We start from the raw sequence: 20,452 nt of genomic DNA, 5'->3' as shown, positions 1-20,452 counted from the left end.
GTTGTATGTTTAGAAGCTGTGTTCCTGTTTTATGGCCCTACAAGGTACTCCACGCTCATCTCGCATGTCTTCTCCCCCAGTTTTGGAAGGAGCTTTTACAAGACGATGGTCTAAGAAACCAAGATCTGGGTGTCAGCTGTGCTTGGTGCCATGTTTTTGGCATGAAGGCGTCTTGCTAAAAGCCCAAGTCTCGTCTCTTTCTACAATGCTTCTACAGCATCCTGTCCATTCTTTTCTTCTGGACCACATAAACAGTTAGCTGAAGAGCCTCAAGCTGCCCATCATGTCTCCTGACCGCCCCACTGGTTTATTGTTTCCTTCTCTCCCACCTCCTCCTCATCTCTTTCATCTTTCCAGTTCCTTTAGCACTGTGTTCCCATTCTGTCTCTAATATTATTCTGTCTCTGATCCAATTTTTATTTGGTTATATTTGAAAAATTGTTTTTACTAGTATATCTTTTCAAGGACCTTCCTTCCTTCCTCCCTCTCTCCCTCCCTCCCTCCTTCCCTCCCTTCCTCCCTCCCTCTCCCTCTTTCTTTCTCTCTTCCTATAGCTGTCTTACTCACAAATTGCCCCACCCCACAGCTGGTGGCTTTGTTGAGCCCCTGGCCTCCAAACCTTGAGGCTGGGTTGGCTTATCTTCCTTGAAGTCAGAGCCTCAGATCACCAGTCAGCAACTGTTCTACTGCCTTGGTTTCCTCCACCTTGTTTACTTATTCACAAGCTGGCAGCAAAGAACCTGCTTTAGCCCCAGGCAAGCAGCTGACACAGACCCCATAGCTGACACTTCCCTGTGTTGGTTGAAAACTCCAAAATATTGTCGATTTGTATGGTTTCATTTTTTCTATTTCAAATGACATAGGTTTCAGCTTTTCAGTCATGATAGAGTATTCTTTTAGAATATTTATGTTTATTCTCTCTCTCTCTCTCTCTCTCTCTCTCTCTCTCTGTGTGTGTGTGTGTGTGTGTGTGTGTAAGTGTGTGGAGGTCTATGTTGGAGGTCTTATGCAGCCTCTCTCAACCCTATTCTTTGAGACAGGGCCTTTCACTGAAGCTGCAGCTCACCAAGTGGCTAGAACGACCAGCTAGCCCTCCCCCCCCCCCGGGAATCTGCCTGCCTCTGCCATACCAGTGCTGGGCTACAGGTTTCATTCTGCTTTTTTACGTAGGTGCTGGATGTTTGAATTGAGCTCCTTATGTTTGCAAAGCAAGCACTTTACCTGCTGAGCTGTTTCCTCGGCCTCTTTGTTTATTAAGACAAAGGGTGCGACACAAACAGCAAAACAAAATAGAATAATGACTCAACCTGGAGAGGCCCTTCTCGGAGCCCGGCAGAACACTGCCAGGGTTGGCTCGTCCCTTAAGTCCAGTGCCTCACAGATTATACTGTGACCTCCTTAACATCTGTCATTGTGTAGCAATAGGGCGTAAGTTTGGGACATCACATGTCCAGTGATACTGAGGTAAGGTGAACATGGAAATTACTGGTCTGGGGGACATGATAACTGGAGACATATTGTTTTCGAGATCTATTTTGTGGGGACCGCAGCAGCTCCCACTGATTGGCGCAGGACAACCATCTCGTGTGGTCACGACACAGATGCTCTCTTCAGAAGCGGGGAACCCTGAACCCCTTCCTGGCATAGCGTCTGACTCTCTGAGGTCTGGGGATAAATGACTACTCCAGACGTGACTCACTGCCGTTTGGAAATTCTCAGCTGCAGCCTGCACTTTAAGAAAAATTATTATTATCATCTCTGACTAATAACTCGCAAACCCAAAGTGAAAAAATAACCCTGTGGGAGACGAAGAGAAAGTTCTTTAAGAAGAAGAAGAAAAAAAAAACAACAACAAAACTTCATAACGAGCTCAAAGCATCAGAAGACAGAAGCAGAGAAATGCAAACGGCAAGCCTTGAAATATTAACTGAGTGATTATTCTACCAATTGCCATTTAGCTGTATCTGTGTCTATCACCTTCTGTCTCTAATAGCAGGATAGGTGGCGGTTATGGCTGGAGATTTCTGAAAGTTAATTAAGGTTACCGAGACAGAACCAATAAAAGGCACATTCTCGTTTGTTTGGTTTTTAACTTATTGAGGACTAAATAATCTATTTTGAAATCTATTCCAAATGGAGACTGAGCCAGGAGTACAGACACGTCTTCCTCCTTCTTATGAAGTTCCTGTCGTTGTATTGCGTTTCTTGCCTGGGTGTCAGGCTGAGTCATGGTCCATCCAGAAAGTGGAGTAAGATGTGATGTTAGGGAGGCCCATTTATCCCTATTTCCTGATTTCTCTGGTCTCTGTTCCTAAGCCAAAAAGTTGCCCTGCTGTAAGATGGGTTTTCCCTGGCTTCCAAATTTCAGTCACTGTGGTCCAAGTGTACTCTAAGGTCACACTCCATGTAGGCGCTCTACGGAGGCACAAAATGAGGCAGCAACAAAAGGAATCTGCAATCCCTCTCGCTCATGGATGGCAGCAACCCTGAGGGGACCTGACTGCATACTGGGAGCAGACCACAGACGGCAGTAACCACTGTGGAGGGACCATCCAGCGACCAAACCGCTAGCTGGCTACCCCGTCTTCCGGAACCTGCCACATCATGGGATGTGGAAACTTTCCTTCCTTCCTTCCTTCCTTCCTTCCTTCCTTCCTTCCTTCCTTCCTTCCTTCCTTCCTTCCTTCCTTGTTTACTTATGTGTATGGGTATTTTGTCTGTATGGATATCTGTGCACCAAGTGAATGCCCGGTGCCTGCAGAGACCAGATGGTAACGTCAGATCCCCTGGAGTTACGGACCATGGTAAGTAGCCATATAGGTGCTGGGAATTGAGTCAGGGTTCTCTGGAAGGCCATACTGTGCTCTTAACTGCTGAGGCATCTCTCCAACCTCTTTACATCCAGGTCTGTGAACTTTTCAAGGCTGACCCCTTATTTCCTACCCACTGACTAGATAACCCAGACAGGCGTGACTGAGGGCCCAATTCCTCCCCTTGTGGAGTCACACAGCCACCTGTTTATAAGGTGTCTGCGAAGTTATTCTCATAATAGACTTCGGGGAAAAGAAAGCTTAGCTACTGCTACATATGAACTTCTTCACTTGTGTGTGTGGTTGTGTGTGTAGTTGTGTGTGTGGCTGTGTGTGTGGTTGTGTGTGTGGTTGTGTGTGTGATGTGTGTGTGGTGTGTGTGTGTGGTTGTGTGTGTGGTGTGTAAGGCAAATCTCACTTCTCATTCCTGGGGCTGAGTCCCACAATCTTTGCCCAGAAAATGAAAGATGATAAATCCATGGAGAACTTACATTCATGAGTCTGTACCTACGGGAGCTAGAATCTGTCGGTCTCTAAATAAATCCCCAGAGTCCACTAATGCTACCGAGATGGGTGCCCGGCATGTGTTCCCGTTAGTGATTATCCGTCAATCAATCGATGCATTGGTTGATGTTTAATGGTCATCTTTCACAGGCATCCCAGTGTATTTAATATAGACAGGCACACCACTTATGAAGAGCAGGGACAATAAATGACCCTCGGGGGACTGGTTCCACACCCATGGCTGCCCCTCCTCTCCTCAAGCCTCTAGCGGTGTTTTGAGCATGTCTGATGGTACCTTCCTACCCATGTCTGATGGCGCCTACCCTACCTTGTGAGCATTCTGCCTTTTTGTACACTTGTGTGCTAGAACGCTGGTTCTGAGAATCAAGGATTCCAGTTCATACTTTATTCCTTATAAATCCTTATGCCAGCTTCAGCACCCTACAGGTCTCAAAAACATTGGATAGTTTTGCCAGTGTTACCCCTCTCCCCCCCAGGCTTACCAGATGATATTAGTGTAACCATCAGTGAAAAGAGCCCCCTGACATTTTAGATACTTCTGGACCTTGGTGATAAGGTTTCTGACTTAACTTCTTTGTGAAGCCCATTTTCCTTTTACAGCATGCATTGAGAGGTATATGTACATGCATTTTAAATAACCAGGCTGTAATTAAGCCAACCTATTCTTGATTTTCTAAAAAATTATATAAATTATAGTTTCCTTTCTATAGTCCAAATTAAAATACATCACTGAAATTAAAGCGAGCCTACGGGAGTGCTATTAGCATATTCAAAGCCAAATGCCGATAATAATGGTGTTTACTTACTGAAATTTAGCAGTATTCATTCAAAAACAATGTGCAGCCCTCACCGCCATTGATGAAATAATGCTCGTTGCTTTATGGTTCTGAACTCTAATTAGCTGGGAACAAAACAATTCCTTTGCCTCCTATTAACTATTTCCTTCCTGTCGTTTTCTGTGTCACCTTAAGCAGAACACCCTTCATAAGGGTTCCTGAACTCCTGGGGACTGGCCTGGAGATTGACAAATGATAGGCCACCGCTCTCTACCAAAGCGAAAAGAGGCCCAGGCGGCTACCGCTAGCTCCTGCCTCCTTATTCACATTGACCTTATTTCTAGCTGGACGTGGGTTTGCCTCTTTTGTGTGCAAGTGCCTTGGAGTGAGCAAGACAACAAACAGGAGCTAATCAAAATGATTTCCAGGAAAAAAATTTCCTCCCGAGTTCATCCAGCGTCTTCCTAGGAGAAAGCACAGCCTGGATTCTTTGTTGGAGAGAGGTCTCTTCTATGGGCCCTTTTCTCTTGCGGTGTGTGCTGCCTCCCTTAGATCATCTGGTGATGGTTGAGACCACAGACCCTGTTCTCTCCACAAATCCCCAGGGCCAGATAGGCAGGCAGTGTTGTTTGGGGCCCGGGATATTATGTAGGCTGGTGCCCTGGTACACAGATGAGGACGCTGGGACTCAAGAGAGCTAAAGATACTGAATGAGGCTGGAGATCCTAAAGCTGGCTGACCATGGCTCCTCGTCCACTCATTTAACAAACTCAGCCTCACCTTGTTCTCTGCCAGCACCGCCCTGGATGGTGGGGGAGCTCGGTGACGGTCAGGACAAGGGAGGGCTTTACCCTCGTGGGGCTGAGATGCACTAAGCATGAACCCTTGGTGAGAAAATGAAGCCTGACAGTGGGCATGGTGACCGGGATTATGGGGAGGGCTGAGAAGAGATGGCTCACTCTCCTGAACAAGACCTGAAGACAGGGTGATGAAAACATAAGGCCTAGACCAGTGGTTCTCAACTTTCCTAATGATGCAACCCTTTAATATAGTTCCCCGTGGCCGGGCGGTGGTGGCGCACGCCTTTAATCCCAGCACTCGGGAGGCAGAGGCAGGCAGATCTCTGTGAGTTCGAGGCCAGCCTGGTCTACTAGAGCTAGTTCCTGGACAGGAACCAAAAAGCTATGGAGAAACCCTGTTTCGAAAATCAAAAAAAAAAAAAAAGAAAAAAGAAAAAATATAGTTCCCCGTGCTGTGGTGACCTCCTAACCACAAAATCATTTTCGTTGCTGCTTCACGACTGTAAATTTGCTGCTATTACGAACTGAAATGTAAACACCTGTTTTCTGATGGCCTTAGGTGACCCCTGTGAAAGGGTCATGTGACCCCAAAGGAATCAGCTCACAGGTTGAGAACTGCTGGTCTCATCAGAAGGAGAAGCCAGCACATGGAGTCTAAGATAGGAAGGGGCTGGAATATTTGGTGATTGATTGGGCAGGCTGGTGACCCTCAGGGAGATTGGTCCTCTGGAGAAGCATAGGGGATGGGCAAGTCATGCAGTAGTCGAACAAGTTAGAATGGGGCCAAACTTTAGCCAGAAATGAAAACGATAGTGTGGCCTTCTCTGGGCCCAGCTCAGCTGAGTGTGGAAAAAGCAAAACCATTAAGGCTGTCTGTTAGAAAGCTGCTAGGCTTGTCCCCTCCCCCTGGTCAGGCTGGTCACCCCAGTTGCGACCCAGCCACACTTAAGTCACCCCCACACAGATGACAATCTCCTCTGATTGCGCCACGGGAAGATAACTTAAGAGGGTGGCAATCCCTGAATCACTGCCAGCCTCATAAAAGTGGGACAAGCGAAGACTCCGGTGGATGGAACTGAGGAACAGTGGGACCTGGACCTGTCTCCGGTGACCTCTGTGGCTGAGATCTGACTGGCTGTGGGCTGTTCCTCACCTTTATGGTACTAGTTCTCGCCACAGTATGTAGCAGGATACCGGGGTAGGAACAGGGTCAGTTGCCGCTGTGGAGAAGCAAACACATGACCTAAATGATAACTGGCCACTAGCCATCCTAGTGTCTCAGGCATTGCACAAGCACTCACACGCCTGGGCCTTCCCAACCAGTACTCAGACTCCCATTTCACAAACTGAAACTCAAGTTCAGCATCCGGAGCCGTGGAGGAGAATGCAGCCTCTGCTCCCTCTCTAGCTGTGTGACCCTGGGTAAGTCACCTGATCTCTTTGGGGTTCACTTGGCTTCTCAGGGCAGAGGGAAGGTGAACATGGCTTGTTAATATCCATATACTGTACGTCTGAAAAGAAGCCACGTGGGGGAAAGGGGCTTAGAATGGATAGAATAGCATCTAAAATGTACTATTGGGCTTTCCAATAGTGGGACGCCTGGGCAGTCAGGAAACTCATCAAGATGTTGCTTTAGATAGGAAATGGATCAAAAGCCCCAAATCCCAAGACTGACTCTGAGAACTGAGATTCCTGTCCATAGGGAACAGAAAAGGCCAACGGCGATAGTCCGGTCTATGACTGGTTCTTGCATCATTGTGAGTAAGTCCTTTCAAGTCTCCCAAGGAGAAAACAAAATAAAATTCATAATGAAAAGGGGGTGTAGTCTATCTCTGAGGAATGCCTTGTGAGAGTAGACACCGGAATGAGTTATCAAAGCAAGTCTGGTATTCTTCCTCCAATGGCCTTAGGAGAGATACCTACCCACGTGTGGGTGGTTTAAATGGGTTGCTGGCTGAAGCCAAGGGGAAGACGCTGCAAACTGAATCTTCCCTTTTTTGGTTCCTCGAAGAAACCCACAAGAACTTCCAGAGAGCTTTGTTCACTGATACTTCCCAAGCCCTTTGTTAAGTTAAGTACACACGGAGGGTGCTTGATAAATAGCCACTGAAGAGATGGAGGGGCACAGTGCGTGTGTCTGGATGTTTGGAAGAGCAACAAGCCTGTGTCCCTGTACTCACTTGTTCTGGCTCACCGGCCCACTTATCCACATCCCCTTAACATGAACCTTGGAGACAGTGAGTCAAGTGTACTGAGGCTTAAATATTGCTGTGCAGCTTTTCCCTGAGCACACATGAACACACGCATGCAGACACATACATACATATATACACATTCACACATACACACACATGCACATACACACACACAGCTTCCCATAGACAGGTGAACTTGTCATTATTTGCAGACACAGGGTGACAAAATCCCTGTGTAAGAGAATATAGTACCGTGTAAAGGCCCTGTTCATCCCTGGTGTTTCTGAGTTAAGAGATGTGGGGGCCAAATCAACCACTTGGGCACGTCTTCAGTGTTCTTTCATGAGAGGCAATCAGAGAAAGCGATCTAAAGTGCTCTCATTTTTTTTTCCCTTTCAAAGCTCCCATGGGCTGTTGCCCCCCCCCAAAAAAAATCCTGTTTATTAAAAGCAAGCTCAGAGCCGGACGTCACCAGTTCCCAGGGGTAGCCACTGCCTGTGTGCTTCTAAGACTATAGATGAAGATTGTCCTGTGAGTAGGAGGTGACCCCCGTGAAACCACAATAGCCTATCAGGTTCAGCGTCCCCAGAGCAGAAATACACAGTTTTGTCAATTACTGGCTGTCAGCTGTCAGTGTAACTGTGTGTCTAGCGTGGCTTTGGCGTCAAGAGAAGCATGAGAGACAGAAGCTAATCCCCCTTATCTGGGGAACCCCCCCCCTTCTGCAGCATGAAAAGGATCTGGGCTGCCCCTTAATGTGAGGAGGGGGAAGAGCACTTGGAAGGAACCTTGGGATTGGTAAGCAAGCAAACAGGTCCAATTCAATCAATGACCCCCCCTTTTCTATCCTAGAACCAGCTAGGCCTCCTTCCCTGCCTTCATCTATATTTGCCCCTGCAACCCAGCAACCAGACTGTCTGACAGCAGCTAGAGATATCCCACAATGCCCTAGCCAAAAGCAGTAGAGTCAGATACAGCAGTCCCCATCTTAAAAGATGAGAAAACAGAGGCTTGGAGAAGGAGATGGCATATTTAGTTACACAGGCTAGGTGGGGTAAGTATTGGGAACTATGGGGTTAGACTGCTTGGGTTCATAGCTTGACTACTACCATTGAATTAGGACAGGGAGTTGGGCTTCCGTGACTTGGTTCCTGCGCCTTTAACGTAAAAAGACTCGTGATATCTGCTTCATCAAGTGGTGGGCAGGACAAATGCAATGAGGCGCTGTCAGCAGTGGCCTGCTTAGCACTCCCCGGCGCGCAAGGATACAAACCACTATTATTTGTTTTGTTGCAAGCATCCTTGCTATGGGCAGGTAGCCAACAGCACAGGTTCTAACCGACTGCTTTTCCCTTTATCCAACTCTGCCCTGAGTACCCAGGCTCTCGCATTTCCTCCTCACACCATCTTCTCCCTTCTCCCTCTGTCCTCCACCCTGTTCTCATTCACAATAATGAAGGCTCAAGCTCTATTTCTGAAGCCCATGGCCACCTGGGCTTGCTGTTAGTGTCACAGCAGGTGTGCGGGAATGCGGTGTCTGCTTCTCCTGCTTATCTTCCTGGCTCATGAGTAAGAACTATCAAGAACTATGAGAATGAAGCCTGTCTACTGTGGAGTGATGCGGTGTGATGTCAGGAAGCACTGCTGGCTTCTCCTTGCATCATCCATCAACTCCAAATAATGTCATTAGCAAGTGACAGAAGAGGAACTGGGACGAGGTCTCTGGAGTCCTTGCTCTGGGTCCTTTGCATCCATCAGGTTCTCTGCCTCTGGGGAGAAGAATCAGGAAAGAAAGAAATTACATAGTGGTCTTAGTGGTCTTCTCTGCTGGTGGCCACGACATTCACAGTGGTCTCTATACTGACTGCCCAGGGTGGCAGCTCAGAGATGGGTGGCTTTTACTCTTTCAAAGAGGCTCCTGGGAGTCCCTGGCTTGCTCTGAAGTCTGGTATCTCTAAGGGAAACTGCTTTACATAGCAGGCAGGAAGACCAGCAGAACTAATTAGGAGTTATCTATGAGGTCTCTCTCGCTGCCTGGAAGACACTGTGTTCCCATCCAGAACCCTGCTGGCTGGAACATGGACAGCAATCATACTTCTGAGTTCAGGTGACTTTCATAAATTAAGAAAATGGTAGTATCAAAATATGTGGAAAGATCACAGAGGACAAGTCTACAGGCCATACTAAGATGAAGAATACCTCTTACAGAAGACTTAAATTCACTATATATCCCAGGCTGGCACGAAACTTGGCATCTTCCTGCCTCAGCCTCCTGATTATAGGCATGCACTCCTGGTCTCCTAAACTTGCGGTCACTTTGCTGTCTCCACTTTTCCTTGAAGAACAAAGCAGCTGTCGTGCATTTGGATCCTTCAGGGGGAAATGTTAGCTAGGTCTCTTGAAATGTGTAACTGGGCTTTCTGAGCTTAGATGTTTTTCAAAAGGTATAATTTCCTTTAAACTCTATTGCAAAGACTTCTACCTCTGGGCTTCCCTTTCTTCCTCACAACCCAAGCACGAGCCTTCTCAGTAACAGTGTCTTCATTATTCTTGGAAGCAGAAACTCAGAATTTGGGAGAAATACCATGAATCCTTCCTTCCTCAATATTTGAAGCAAAGCTGTTCTGCTTTTATCTGATGTGGGTTGTGTACCACATGGACTCAGAACACAGAGAGTAAAGCAGCAGAGTTTGTATTCTGGTTCTGCGTCCTTTTGGGATGACTGGAACAAGTCACGTAAGCCCCTCTCAGCCTTCATCCCTCCTCCCCCATCTAAGAAGCAGAGAATAGCTGTATCTTTCAAGTTGGTTATGAGGAATACAGTGATGAATTTAGAATGATAAAGTTGGGCCTGGTGCATAGCATTCGGCAACAGAAACAATTTCATAACTAGCAGTTATTGGATGTTTGCTATCCACCAATAGCCCGCTGTCAGCCTCATGTCACCACATTTAATCATCTCAATAACCCAATGGTCATTTCATTCACTTTCTTGATGAAGAGATGAGGACAGAGCATCTAAGGAAGGTGTTAAAGTGTGCACAGCAAGGGAGTGGCAACATTAGAACTGAGTGGGAGACCAGTACCGATCATCTTAACCGTAATAAACGGTGACATTCTTGGTGAGGTTATTCAGCTGGAATACAAGAATATTTGTATTTAAATGCTGTGGAACAATTGCTTCGTTCCACATAAACATACACCCAAAATTTTAATAAACATAGAATCAAAAATTTTATGAGTCAGACATTGGTTGGAAAAGAATGACTTCCCATAACCTGGCAATATGAGCAGGCTAGTAAAATAAAACATGAATGGGTTCCCTAGCTGTAATGACCTTCATTTTTCATTTGCTCATAGACAATACATCGACTATATAAGATGAAAGGTTAAAACATACAAAAAGCACACACTGAGACGATCTGGGGAGAGGGTCTGGATTTGAACTCTTAGGACCAGACGGAGATACTGTCATTTGTTAAGCTGGCCCTGGGTTGAAGTGCACCTGTCTTAAACGATTGTGCACTTGGATACTTTCATTTGCCAGTTATGTTTTTGTTGTTATTATTGTTTTTTTTTTAACCAGGGATAGTAAAGTGACCTGGAGATCTGATATGTTGTCTCTCTGCTGCACCTACACACGCTTTCATTTTCTACAGGACAAAACTCATACTGCCTGTCACGTCCTCGTTGACAACCGAGGAGTGTATTTCATTCCAACTGTCACGGAGACACAGTACTGATGTCAGTGTTTCTGTATATTCTCTGGGATGAAACCTCGTTGGCAAGTTCTTATTCTTCTGCAGAATCTGAGTGGCAAAAAAAAAAAAAAAAACCTCAAATGTAAAAACAAACAAACAAAAACCTGCAATGCTACTGCCATTTTTTCAGGGAACAAAAGTGAAAGAGGAGCTTTGGAGAGATTAAACTGCTCTAGAGTACTCCCAAGACAGCCAGCTGTATCGGCTACCATCAGCCTCAATGCCAGGCACGTAAGATGACCTAGAATGTCTTCTTACACTGGATCTTCTCTATACACATGCACCTTGCTTTCCCCCGCCTTTTGTTCCCACAGATCTTTCGCCCAATCCTTGTGTGTCCTTCGGATCAGAGACTTGTGAAGTCCCCAGCCAAGAAACTCCACTGGATACTTGTTTCTCTGAAAGCAAACACATTCACTGTGATGATGGGGTTACATGGTGTGCCAGGCAAGCCCCATGGGGTTTGGGAACTGGCCCTGGCTGTAGGCACCCTTTATATCCCCTAGAGTTTAGGACAGTGCTGGAAACAGGGCAGATCTTCAAGAAATATTTTTGAAGATTCTGACCATCCATTTCCTGAGCCAGCACTGACACATCTACAAAATGCAGCCTAAAGATCTTCCCCATCCATATTATTTATGCAGTGACACTTCTTAGCTCGGCCTTTACAGTTGCATCGGCCGTGACCTGAGGTAGGTTGATAGCCTATAGGCTCCCGGGTTTGCAGTGAGATCCTGGGCACAGGGAAGTATTTACCAGCTTCCCCCACCCATCAGAAGATCTCTCTGATGATTGTGCAGCTAGCAATCATCTGGTTTGCAAAGGCAGCAGGCTCCGTGCCGTCTGAATTGGCCATCCAGTCCGTGCTTGTGCCGACAGTTCAGAGAGATTCTAACACGACGACCGTGCCTCCCCTCCACCAGCAGTTAGAGGTGGGATGAAGATGACATCATAGAAGAAGGCGCGTGTGAAGGGTTCCAAACACGTCCCTTTGCACATCAAAATGCGTGTGGTAAATTATTTGACATGTCTCCTGCGTAGCTGTCATCCCGACACCACACTGTGAATGGCAGCTGCAAGACTGGAAGAAAAGTCCAGAACCACTCTGACAGGGCATTCCTTAGGACCTGCCAGCTGTCTCCTTCACCCAGTGGCCCATAGGCCCCCTCACCGCCACCCCAGGAGCAAGCCTGAGGCAGAGAAGCCTCCCTGCTTCTCTCTTTTTCTCCTATAGTTTTCCTCCTTTGGACAAAGCAAATTAGAGACCGGCAGCAAGTTACTCCTCTTGATTTGATATGTTTTGGAGTGTCTCGTTTACATGGGCAATTTGTCAACTTTTTTTTTTTTAAGTCATTTTGTTTGCTGTATTTTTATCTAAACCCTAAAAGTTTAAATGCTTCAAAGTAGGGACCCTGGTTTCACCTTAGTATTCCACTCCCACATCTCTGGCCTCTTCCTTGCCTCAGCCCAGACTCACACCCCTGCCTTCCTCTGAACCCTCCTTGCCTCCAGGAAGGATACTGTGGGGTTGGGTTCTCTTAAGATAGCAGCATTAATAAGCTGGGTTTGTGCCAGCCTGGTCATTGCGTCCATCACGCACGTCTACAGAGTCCCTACATTTAAATTCTCCTTCTATCTATGGGGGTCCATCTGTAACAGCCCCCTCTCTCTTGCCTTTAGCCTCCTTGACTTCAGCTTTGCTTTCCGCTGAAATGCCAAAGAAAGATGGAATTGATGAAGACGGCGAATTCTCCCCTAATGGGGTGAGCCAGGCTTTCAACACTCAACTGTGGACCTAGGACCTTCCGACAGCGACAGCGTTGTGAGCTCCCCACACAGTGACCAGTGCAAAGAGCCTTGGATTCTGAAGACCCGGAGGAGGTAGCAGGTTTGAAAGGGACCAATCACCAGCTGTGAGACTTTAGGCAAGTGCTCAAGGTTTTCTAAACTCATCTGTCTACGCGGTGGCTGCTTTGAAATATGTGCTCTTGATTTTTTGTTCTATTATCTAAGCTGCCCATATTTAAGGGTTTGTAATTAAAGGGACACTCTTTAAAAGGGGCTGGGAGGAGAGGAAGAGAGGAGAAAGAAGAAAGGAAGGGCAAGGCTATTAGAGGCCATCACAGACACATTCATTCCCTACGGATGTTCTGGAAGGGCTGAGAGAGTGACTGGCTCGGGCACCCTCCGGAACCTGGCCTGCCAGGTCTTGGGCATCTAGCTTTTACTAGCTCTTGCCCCCTCCCCCATGCTGTTGCTCTCCAACAGCTGGATCCAGCGAAGCTCTTAAGGGAGGTGAGAGTTCTTGGAAGGCTCGGCTTCCATAGCGGTGCCCCGCTCCCACGCTCCCCCTTTCTAGACTCCTCGATGGTGCGAACCCCCTGTTTCACCACCACTGACCTCCTGCGCAAAGGCTGGTAGCGGCAATCCGCCAGCATCCCGCGCTCCAGCTCTACCCTTGTTGGGCGTCCTGCCCTCGGCTGGCTGCCTTCTCCCCGCTCGCTCTGCCGCCCGGGAGCTCCCCCTCCGGGCGGAGCACAGCGGCAGCCTGCGGGGTTGGCGACAGAGCTGGTAAGAGGGGCGGCTGCTGCAATCCTCCCGCCCACGTGCACCGACGGCAGCGAAGCACCAGCAGTCGCCAGGCCCGCGCCGGCCGCGGGTGGGTGCTTCACCTCTGGGGCTGGTGGGGGACCGTAACCCGAGTCCCACCGCCGGGACCTCTATTTGCATAACCCGACCCCCCTTTCTTCCCGGACCAGGCTGGAGATGAGAGTCGGGCTCCCTTCCGAGGCGTCGTCTTGCCTGTGGTCAGCGCGGGGGCCGCGGGACCGGCAGGAGAGCAGGCGGAGCGGGCTGGCGCACGTGGTAAGAACGCTGCTTTCTATTTCTTCCTTTTCCCCCAGCTTCGGAACAAGGCTTTGCAGGGGTTTTGCAGAGGGTGGGACACCTATAGAAGTTCCACCCTCGGTGAGCTTTCCCTTTGAATTTGATTCCCAATCGGAAAGAAGAGCGCGCATAGCGCGATCGAGAAACTTTCCCATATTCGCTTTTGGGCATTTGAAGTCAGGGCGATGGCTATTCCCGGGAGAACAACTTTCGCGGTTGGCATGGGGAGAAAAGAGCTGCTCGGAGAGCGGCACCAAGAGGGCTCCTGGTGGTCATGGGGCTCCCCTGATCACCATACTCTAGGCCGGGCAGGAGCGAGCGCGCTGTGGCCGTGGACACCGCAGGTGATCGGCGGGAGAGCGCCTGCAGCGCCGCTCTCCATCCACGGCGTGGCGCCGTGGCTCCTGCCCGCCCGGGTATCCTCGCTGCTCCGGGTAGGGGGCAAGAAAGAGAACCGCGGGGCTCGCTCCCAATCCCTCCCTTGCCCAACTTTGGAGCTGAGAAGGCCAGGGCGCTTAGATCCTAACCCGCATCCAAGATCCCAGGCTAGGCAGGTCGCGAAGCCCGGGGTTTGGCCGGGCAGCGGGAGCGCTTCTGGAGCGGGCTGCTTCGGAGGTGGGAGCCGAGTGCCCAGAGAGCCCTCTGAAAAGTTTTTGGGAATTTGACAGTAAGGTTTCTACTGGAAGGGTTTGCTTATTGTTTATTTGTTTGTTTGCCAAGGGGAACATGTGTTGGGTCACCGTGACTCGAACCTGTGCCATTTGTTGTCTCTCAGCACCGAGCAGGTTCCAAGCAAAGGAGATGAATACTATTCCTGGGGTAGACCTTAGGCGCGAGTAGTAGGGTGCACCCCCGGAAAAGTGTATACACAGGGATCAGGGGTCTTGGTGGCTGCGGACTGGGAGGGCTTGTGAAGCTGAGGACAGTGTCTTGGCAGGCTGCCTTGTCTGATGCCTGGAGACCCTCTTGGCTAGGCAGGCACGCAAGCGCGCTGTCAAGAGGGAGGCGTGTGGTGTGTAGCGTAAGGTGTGTGAGTGGGTGTGTAACAGGGCAGCGGAGGAGGGGGAGTGTAGCGGAAGTGGAGGGTGTGTGTGTGTGTGTGTGTGTGTGCACGCGCGTCGGGCAGGGTGAGTGTCCAAGCCTTCTTCTGGTCGCCCCCACGCAACGGACCGCCCAGACACGCCGGGAAGGGCGCCCGCACTGTGCAGCAGCTGGAGGGGGGGGCGGGGAGCGCGCGGGCAGAGGAAGGGGGTGCCTCCGGCAGAGGATCTCTCGAAGCTCCCGCAGCTCTTCGGCCCCATACTCTACTCTAACCTCTACCCTTAAGGTGCCTAAAATACTTAAACAAATAAACAACCCAGACCTGTTCCGTTTTCGCTCCTGTATAAATAGCACAGACTTTCCAAAAAAGCAAGACCGCATTCACTCTTATCGCCAGACACTACTTTCCACAGTGTAATTCAGAAAAAGGCAGTCAGCTTCCGTGAATGCGGCTAGCTTTTTTTTTTTCTTTTTCTTTCTTCTTCTTCTTCTTTTTTTTTTCTCTGTCTCTTTTTTGCTTGCGGTTTTGGGCTGCCAAGAAAGTGAAGGAGGGGTTTGACTGTAGTGTCTCGGCTCCGCTCGGTTTCTTTCCGAAGTTTAATTTTCCGGAATGGCTCCCAAACAAGGGCCGGGGAGGCGGAGCCGCCACTACCGGATCTTCTCCTTTTTTGGAAAGTCTCGGCGAACCGGAATTCCTCCCCGCCCCAAGAGACAGAGCTGCCATCTCGGCCCGCGCGTTCTCCCGCGGCGACAGCGCCGGGGTCGGCGATCAAGCCCTCCCCCAGCTGAACTCTGCAACCCGGAGACCAAGCTGCAATGGGGGCCGAGAGCCCCAAACCCTGGCGGGTGTCCACCGGCGGCGAACCGTTCCAGGGGGAGCTCGGCGGAGCCCGCGCTGCCAAGCCCGTATGCAAATTAGCCATGTGACCGCAAAAGCTGCCTGGCCCAGCCCTGTTCCTCAGTCCATATATGGGCAGCGACGTCACGGGTATTGAAAACCTGCCCATAAATACTCGGAGCCTAACACTTTCCGTCTGAGAGAGCAGCGATTGATAAATAGCTGGGCGAGGGGGACACACTGACTGTTATAATAACACTACACCAGCAACTCCTGGCTCCCCAACAGCCGGATCACAGGCAGGAGAGAGTCAGTGGCCCATAGCTATTTTTCTTCTTAAGAAGCCAACAACTTGCTTGCTAGTTTTAAATTGGTTAGATTTTTCTTTCTTTTCTTTTCTTTCTTTCTTTTTTTTTTTTTTTTTGCGTGTGGTGGTGGTCTTTTCTAAGTGTGGAGGGCAAAAGGAGATACCAACCCAGGCTCAGTCCAACCCCTCTCCAAAAACGGCTTCTCTGGCACTCCAGGTAGCGAGGGAGTTGGGTCTCCAGGTTGTGCGAGGAGCAAATGATGACCGCCAAGGCCGTAGACAAAATCCCAGTAACTCTCAGTGGTTTTATGCACCAGCTGCCTGACAGCCTCTACCCGGTGGAAGACCTCGCCGCCTCGTCGGTGACCATCTTCCCCAATGCTGAACTGGGAGCCCCCTTTGACCAGATGAACGGAGTGGCCGGAGGTAAGCCGCGTGTCCTCTTTGGAGCTGGTGGGTGGGGAGCGGTGGGTGTTCGGGACTTGGCAGGGAGAATGGGGACTTGAGGTGGTGGAGGGCGCTGACCACACTGACTCTGAAGACTGGAAGTGAGTGCGGGAGGAGCAGGGGAGAACAGGGACTAGAGCACTGGGACGTGCGCGCCGAGAGATGCACCTGGTCACCAAAAGCAACTGGCATGCTTGCGGCCCTCTGCGCGCCCAAATGGGCGCAGGGCTCAAGACACACCCATACTGGGCTGCCAGGCTGGAAGCAAGTCCACTGGCCGGACTCTGGGCTTCTGGGATAGGGTTAAAGTGATGGGAAAGTTGGGGAGTCCGGGGGAGAGCTGTGCGTCTGGAGAGCCAAGTGGCAGGGGAGCGCCGAGGAAGCGCGCAGTTGTAGCGCTCTCTGGGCAGAGCCCCCTCCGGGAGGGTCTTGGAGCTCTTTTCTCTTCTGGTGCGGCTGAGAGGCACCACCCAACTTGCCCATCGCCCCAAAGTGAAGGGGGATAGCGGAGCAGGGCAAACAGTGGGAAGTGGCCCTGAGACTGCCGAGGGAGGCCAGCGCAGGCATCAGTGTGCGCCAGGCTCGGTGGCGATGCTGTGTAAAGTCGTCCCCCGCAGCCCCCGTGCCTTCCTCCAAGCCCAGTCTCTAGTCTTGGGCTGGGGCGGGGACGCGCGGGTGTCGGGCAAGGCTGAGGGGAGGGAAGGGAAACCTAGACTCCTTCCTCCGCAGCCTGGGTTCCCACTGGCAGTCGTCAGCTGAAGCGCAGCGGGAGAGGGAGGGGGAGATGGCACCAGGAATTAGCAGCGGGAACATCACCCACCCACTTACCCGTTCTGGGGTTCCCCTCTCCCTCGGCTGGCACTTTCTCAGTATCGCCTGGGATTGGTCGGATCTTGAGTGGTGTCTGTACCGTTGCCTCGGCGGTGGAACCACAAGGCAAAGCACTGGGAAAGGAGTCCGAGGCAGATGGGAAATTGTTTGATATTGTTGCTATTATTGGGTGTTTTTATTGGGGACTATAGTCACAGATGGCTGGGGGACAGAGGGGGAGGGGCACGTCCTACTTTCTTGGAGATAGTTTTTGAGTCTCGGGCGCTAGCTAACTTCTTACTGTCTCCAAGCCTCAGTTTCCCCACCTGTTGGATTTTGTTCCATCCCTATATATACTGTTGGAATCCTGAAACGAGGACGGCCGTGTGCGTGCATGTTGTGTGTGTGTGCGCGCGGGCGCGTGTGTGAATTGGCACTTGGCTGCGTTTTCATTGTTCCACCTCTTTCCTGCCTTTTCCTTCCCCAGATGGCATGATCAACATTGACATGACTGGAGAGAAGAGGCCCTTGGATCTTCCATATCCTAGTAGCTTTGCTCCCATCTCTGCGCCTAGAAACCAGACCTTCACTTACATGGGCAAATTCTCCATTGACCCCCAGTACCCTGGTGCCAGTTGCTACCCAGAAGGCATCATCAATATTGTGAGTGCGGGCATCTTGCAAGGGGTCACCCCTCCAGCTTCAACCACAACCTCATCCAGCGTCACCTCTGCCTCCCCCAACCCATTGGCCACAGGACCCCTGGGCGTGTGTACCATGTCCCAGACCCAACCTGAATTGGATCATCTCTACTCTCCTCCACCACCTCCTCCTCCGTATACGGGCTGTACAGGAGATCTCTACCAGGACCCTTCGGCGTTCTTGTCACCGCCCACCACTTCCACCTCCTCTCTGGCCTACCAGCCACCTCCTTCCTACCCATCCCCCAAGCCAGCCATGGACCCAGGTCTCATTCCTATGATCCCGGAGTATCCTGGCTTTTTTCCGTCTCCGTGCCAGAGAGATCCACACGGTGCTGCTGGCCCGGATCGAAAGCCATTTCCCTGCCCTCTGGATTCCCTACGGGTCCCGCCTCCGCTCACTCCACTCTCTACCATCCGTAATTTTACTCTGGGGGGCCCCAGTGCTGGAGTCACGGGACCAGGGGCAAGTGGAGGCAATGAGGGACCCCGACTGCCCGGCAGTGGCTCTGCAGCAGTGTCTACTACTCCCTTTAACCCGCATCACCTGCCATTGCGGCCCATTCTGCGGCCTCGAAAGTACCCGAACAGGCCCAGCAAGACGCCAGTTCACGAAAGGCCCTATCCCTGTCCAGCAGAAGGCTGTGACAGGCGCTTCTCACGCTCGGATGAGCTGACCCGGCATATCCGAATCCACACGGGCCACAAACCCTTCCAGTGTCGGATCTGCATGCGAAACTTCAGCAGAAGTGACCACCTCACCACTCACATCCGCACCCACACCGGGGAGAAGCCGTTCGCCTGTGACTATTGTGGCCGCAAGTTTGCCAGGAGTGACGAAAGGAAGCGCCACACCAAGATCCACCTTCGACAGAAGGAGCGGAAGAGCAGTGCCCCCTCCTCGTCTGTGTCTGCCCAGCCTTCAGCCTCTGGTCCTGGGGGCTCGCAGGCGGGAGGCAGCCTATGCGGTAACAGCACCATTGGAGGACCACTGGCCTGCACCTCTCGGACCAGGACACCGTGAGATGAAGCTCCGGCGGACACACCCAGGTCCCAGAGTTCCACCGTCCACTTGAGCTGCACAACACTATCACCCATCCCTGTTCCTTCCTGTGATCCTGTGCAAAGGACCTTGATGGAGCCCGGCCTTGCCCCCACCCCGTTCCAGAACAGGGCCCTCCTGAAATTTAGGCCATTTGACTCTCTTAGGGGAGTTGACTGCCACTCCAAGCAATGGGGAGCCAAGAAGAGGGCTGGGTGAGGGCCCTTGGACTAGAGGGCTGTGGTCTGATTCTGACTGAGAGACATCTCATTAGGTTTTGCTAGTCCTTCCCTTATTTTGACCCTGGATGCCAGAGTTGTTCTGAGACCTTTTCTACAATCGGTTGGGAGATGCTGATTCCTTTGAGTGAGGACAGCAAAAAAGACTAAGGAAAACTGACATTGCACTTTATGGCTTGGAACTAATTTGGGGGAAGCTGTCCAGTGAGAGGAGCCTGGTTTTGGCTGCGGCACTCCGTGGCCCCGGAACAGTGAACTGAAGGGTATCTAGCCATCTCAACTCTTAAGCAATATGTACTAAAAACTCAGAGAACGGAAGTGCAATGACGGGAGGGACAAAGCAATATTGGCTCCTTTTTGTTGAGAAACAAAGGTTATTTTTTCAGTGTATATCCATTCAGATTTTGTGTATTTTTGATGTGCACTGTTCATTCCGAGTTCTGAACCTTCGGGAAAAAAAATTGTAAAGCATTTATGATCTCTTGAAATGAGTCAAAGGTTAACTTATTTAAAGGGGGATGTACATAGGGTGCATGCAGTTGTGTCGGAAGTGTCCTCTGAGCCTTGTGTGATGTGGGCAGTGTTACAGGGTCTGCATGTATGCAGGAGGCCTTACTATAGAAAAAAAGAAATCATTCCCTGGGTTGAAGTATGGCTGTATATTTCTGCCTATTAATATTTGGAATTTTTTTAGAAAGTATATTTTTGTATGCTCTGTTTTGTGACTTAAAAAGTGTTACCTTTGTAGTCAAATTTCAGATGAGAATGTGCATAATGTCACGCAGCTGATTTGTTTACTAGCTCTTAATAGTTGTGGAAAAAAATAATCTATTCTAACATACAACCACTAACTGGAGTTCAGATACTGGATGGTTTATGACTATGGTGTAAATAAATACTTTTCAACAATATTTTCTGCTGCAGAAGTCATTTACAAGGTACCTCCTGGGTGGAATTGAAACAGCTCTTCTCGTCTGTGAACTGTGGCCATAAGACCACTCTGGGGCGGGGGGGGGGGGGGCTAGCATAGGACCTCCATGCTGCCTTGCTAGCCTGTGGACACCAAGTCTCACTCTAGTCTGCATTTGCAAGCCAGAGCTGGTTTTCAGGGATTTCCCCCTTGAATCAGTGTAAAAGCCTCCTGACTCATTGTTCCGTCCCCTGTAACAGCCTATAGCTTCTCTCTGCTCCTGAGTGGGCTCCGGAAAGTAAACACTTACAAACAAGTGCCCACTTGGAGATGACAACCACAGAGCTGCATTCAGAACTCTGAC

General features: G+C 50.1%; 1 protein-coding gene across 2 annotated transcripts; it reads left to right on the top strand.

Moving 5' to 3' along the window:
• Positions 1-13,484: 13,484 nt before the first annotated feature.
• Positions 13,485-20,083, top strand: Egr2 (early growth response 2). 2 transcript variants are annotated; one of them, XM_050143933.1, is made up of 4 exons: positions 13,485-13,526; positions 13,627-13,732; positions 16,257-16,365; positions 17,684-20,083. In XM_050143933.1, the coding sequence occupies exons 2-4, from the start codon at positions 13,634-13,636 to the stop codon at positions 18,919-18,921; spliced, it is 1,446 nt and encodes a 481-aa protein (XP_049999890.1). In that variant the 5' UTR covers positions 13,485-13,526; positions 13,627-13,633; the 3' UTR covers positions 18,922-20,083. The 2 variants fall into 2 exon arrangements, with proteins under 2 accessions (XP_049999890.1, XP_049999899.1); XM_050143942.1 differs by lacking the exons at positions 13,485-13,526; positions 13,627-13,732 and adding an exon at positions 14,918-16,156.
• Positions 20,084-20,452: the final 369 nt, after the last annotated feature.

This window comes from Alexandromys fortis, unplaced genomic scaffold (genome assembly GCF_014885135.2).
Source record: "Alexandromys fortis isolate MF-2015 unplaced genomic scaffold, M_Fortis_MF-2015_v1.1 scaffold_9, whole genome shotgun sequence".
Taxonomy (NCBI): domain Eukaryota; kingdom Metazoa; phylum Chordata; class Mammalia; order Rodentia; family Cricetidae; genus Alexandromys; species Alexandromys fortis.
The sequence above is the reverse complement of the archived record's forward strand: the minus strand, read 5'-3'. Positions and strand labels throughout refer to the sequence as shown.

What these genes read in the sequence shown, in the direction of transcription:
- Egr2 (XM_050143933.1), top strand. Translation starts at nt 13,634, where the DNA reads ATGAGAGTCGGGCTCCCTTCCGAGGCGTCGTCTTGCCTGTGGTCAGCG. An exon ending in GGAGCGGGCTGGCGCACGTG is followed by an intron (nt 13,733 to 16,256) that starts GTAAGAACGCTG and finishes TTTATGCACCAG; the next exon opens with CTGCCTGACAGCCTCTACCC. An exon ending in GATGAACGGAGTGGCCGGAG is followed by an intron (nt 16,366 to 17,683) that starts GTAAGCCGCGTG and finishes TTCCTTCCCCAG; the next exon opens with ATGGCATGATCAACATTGAC.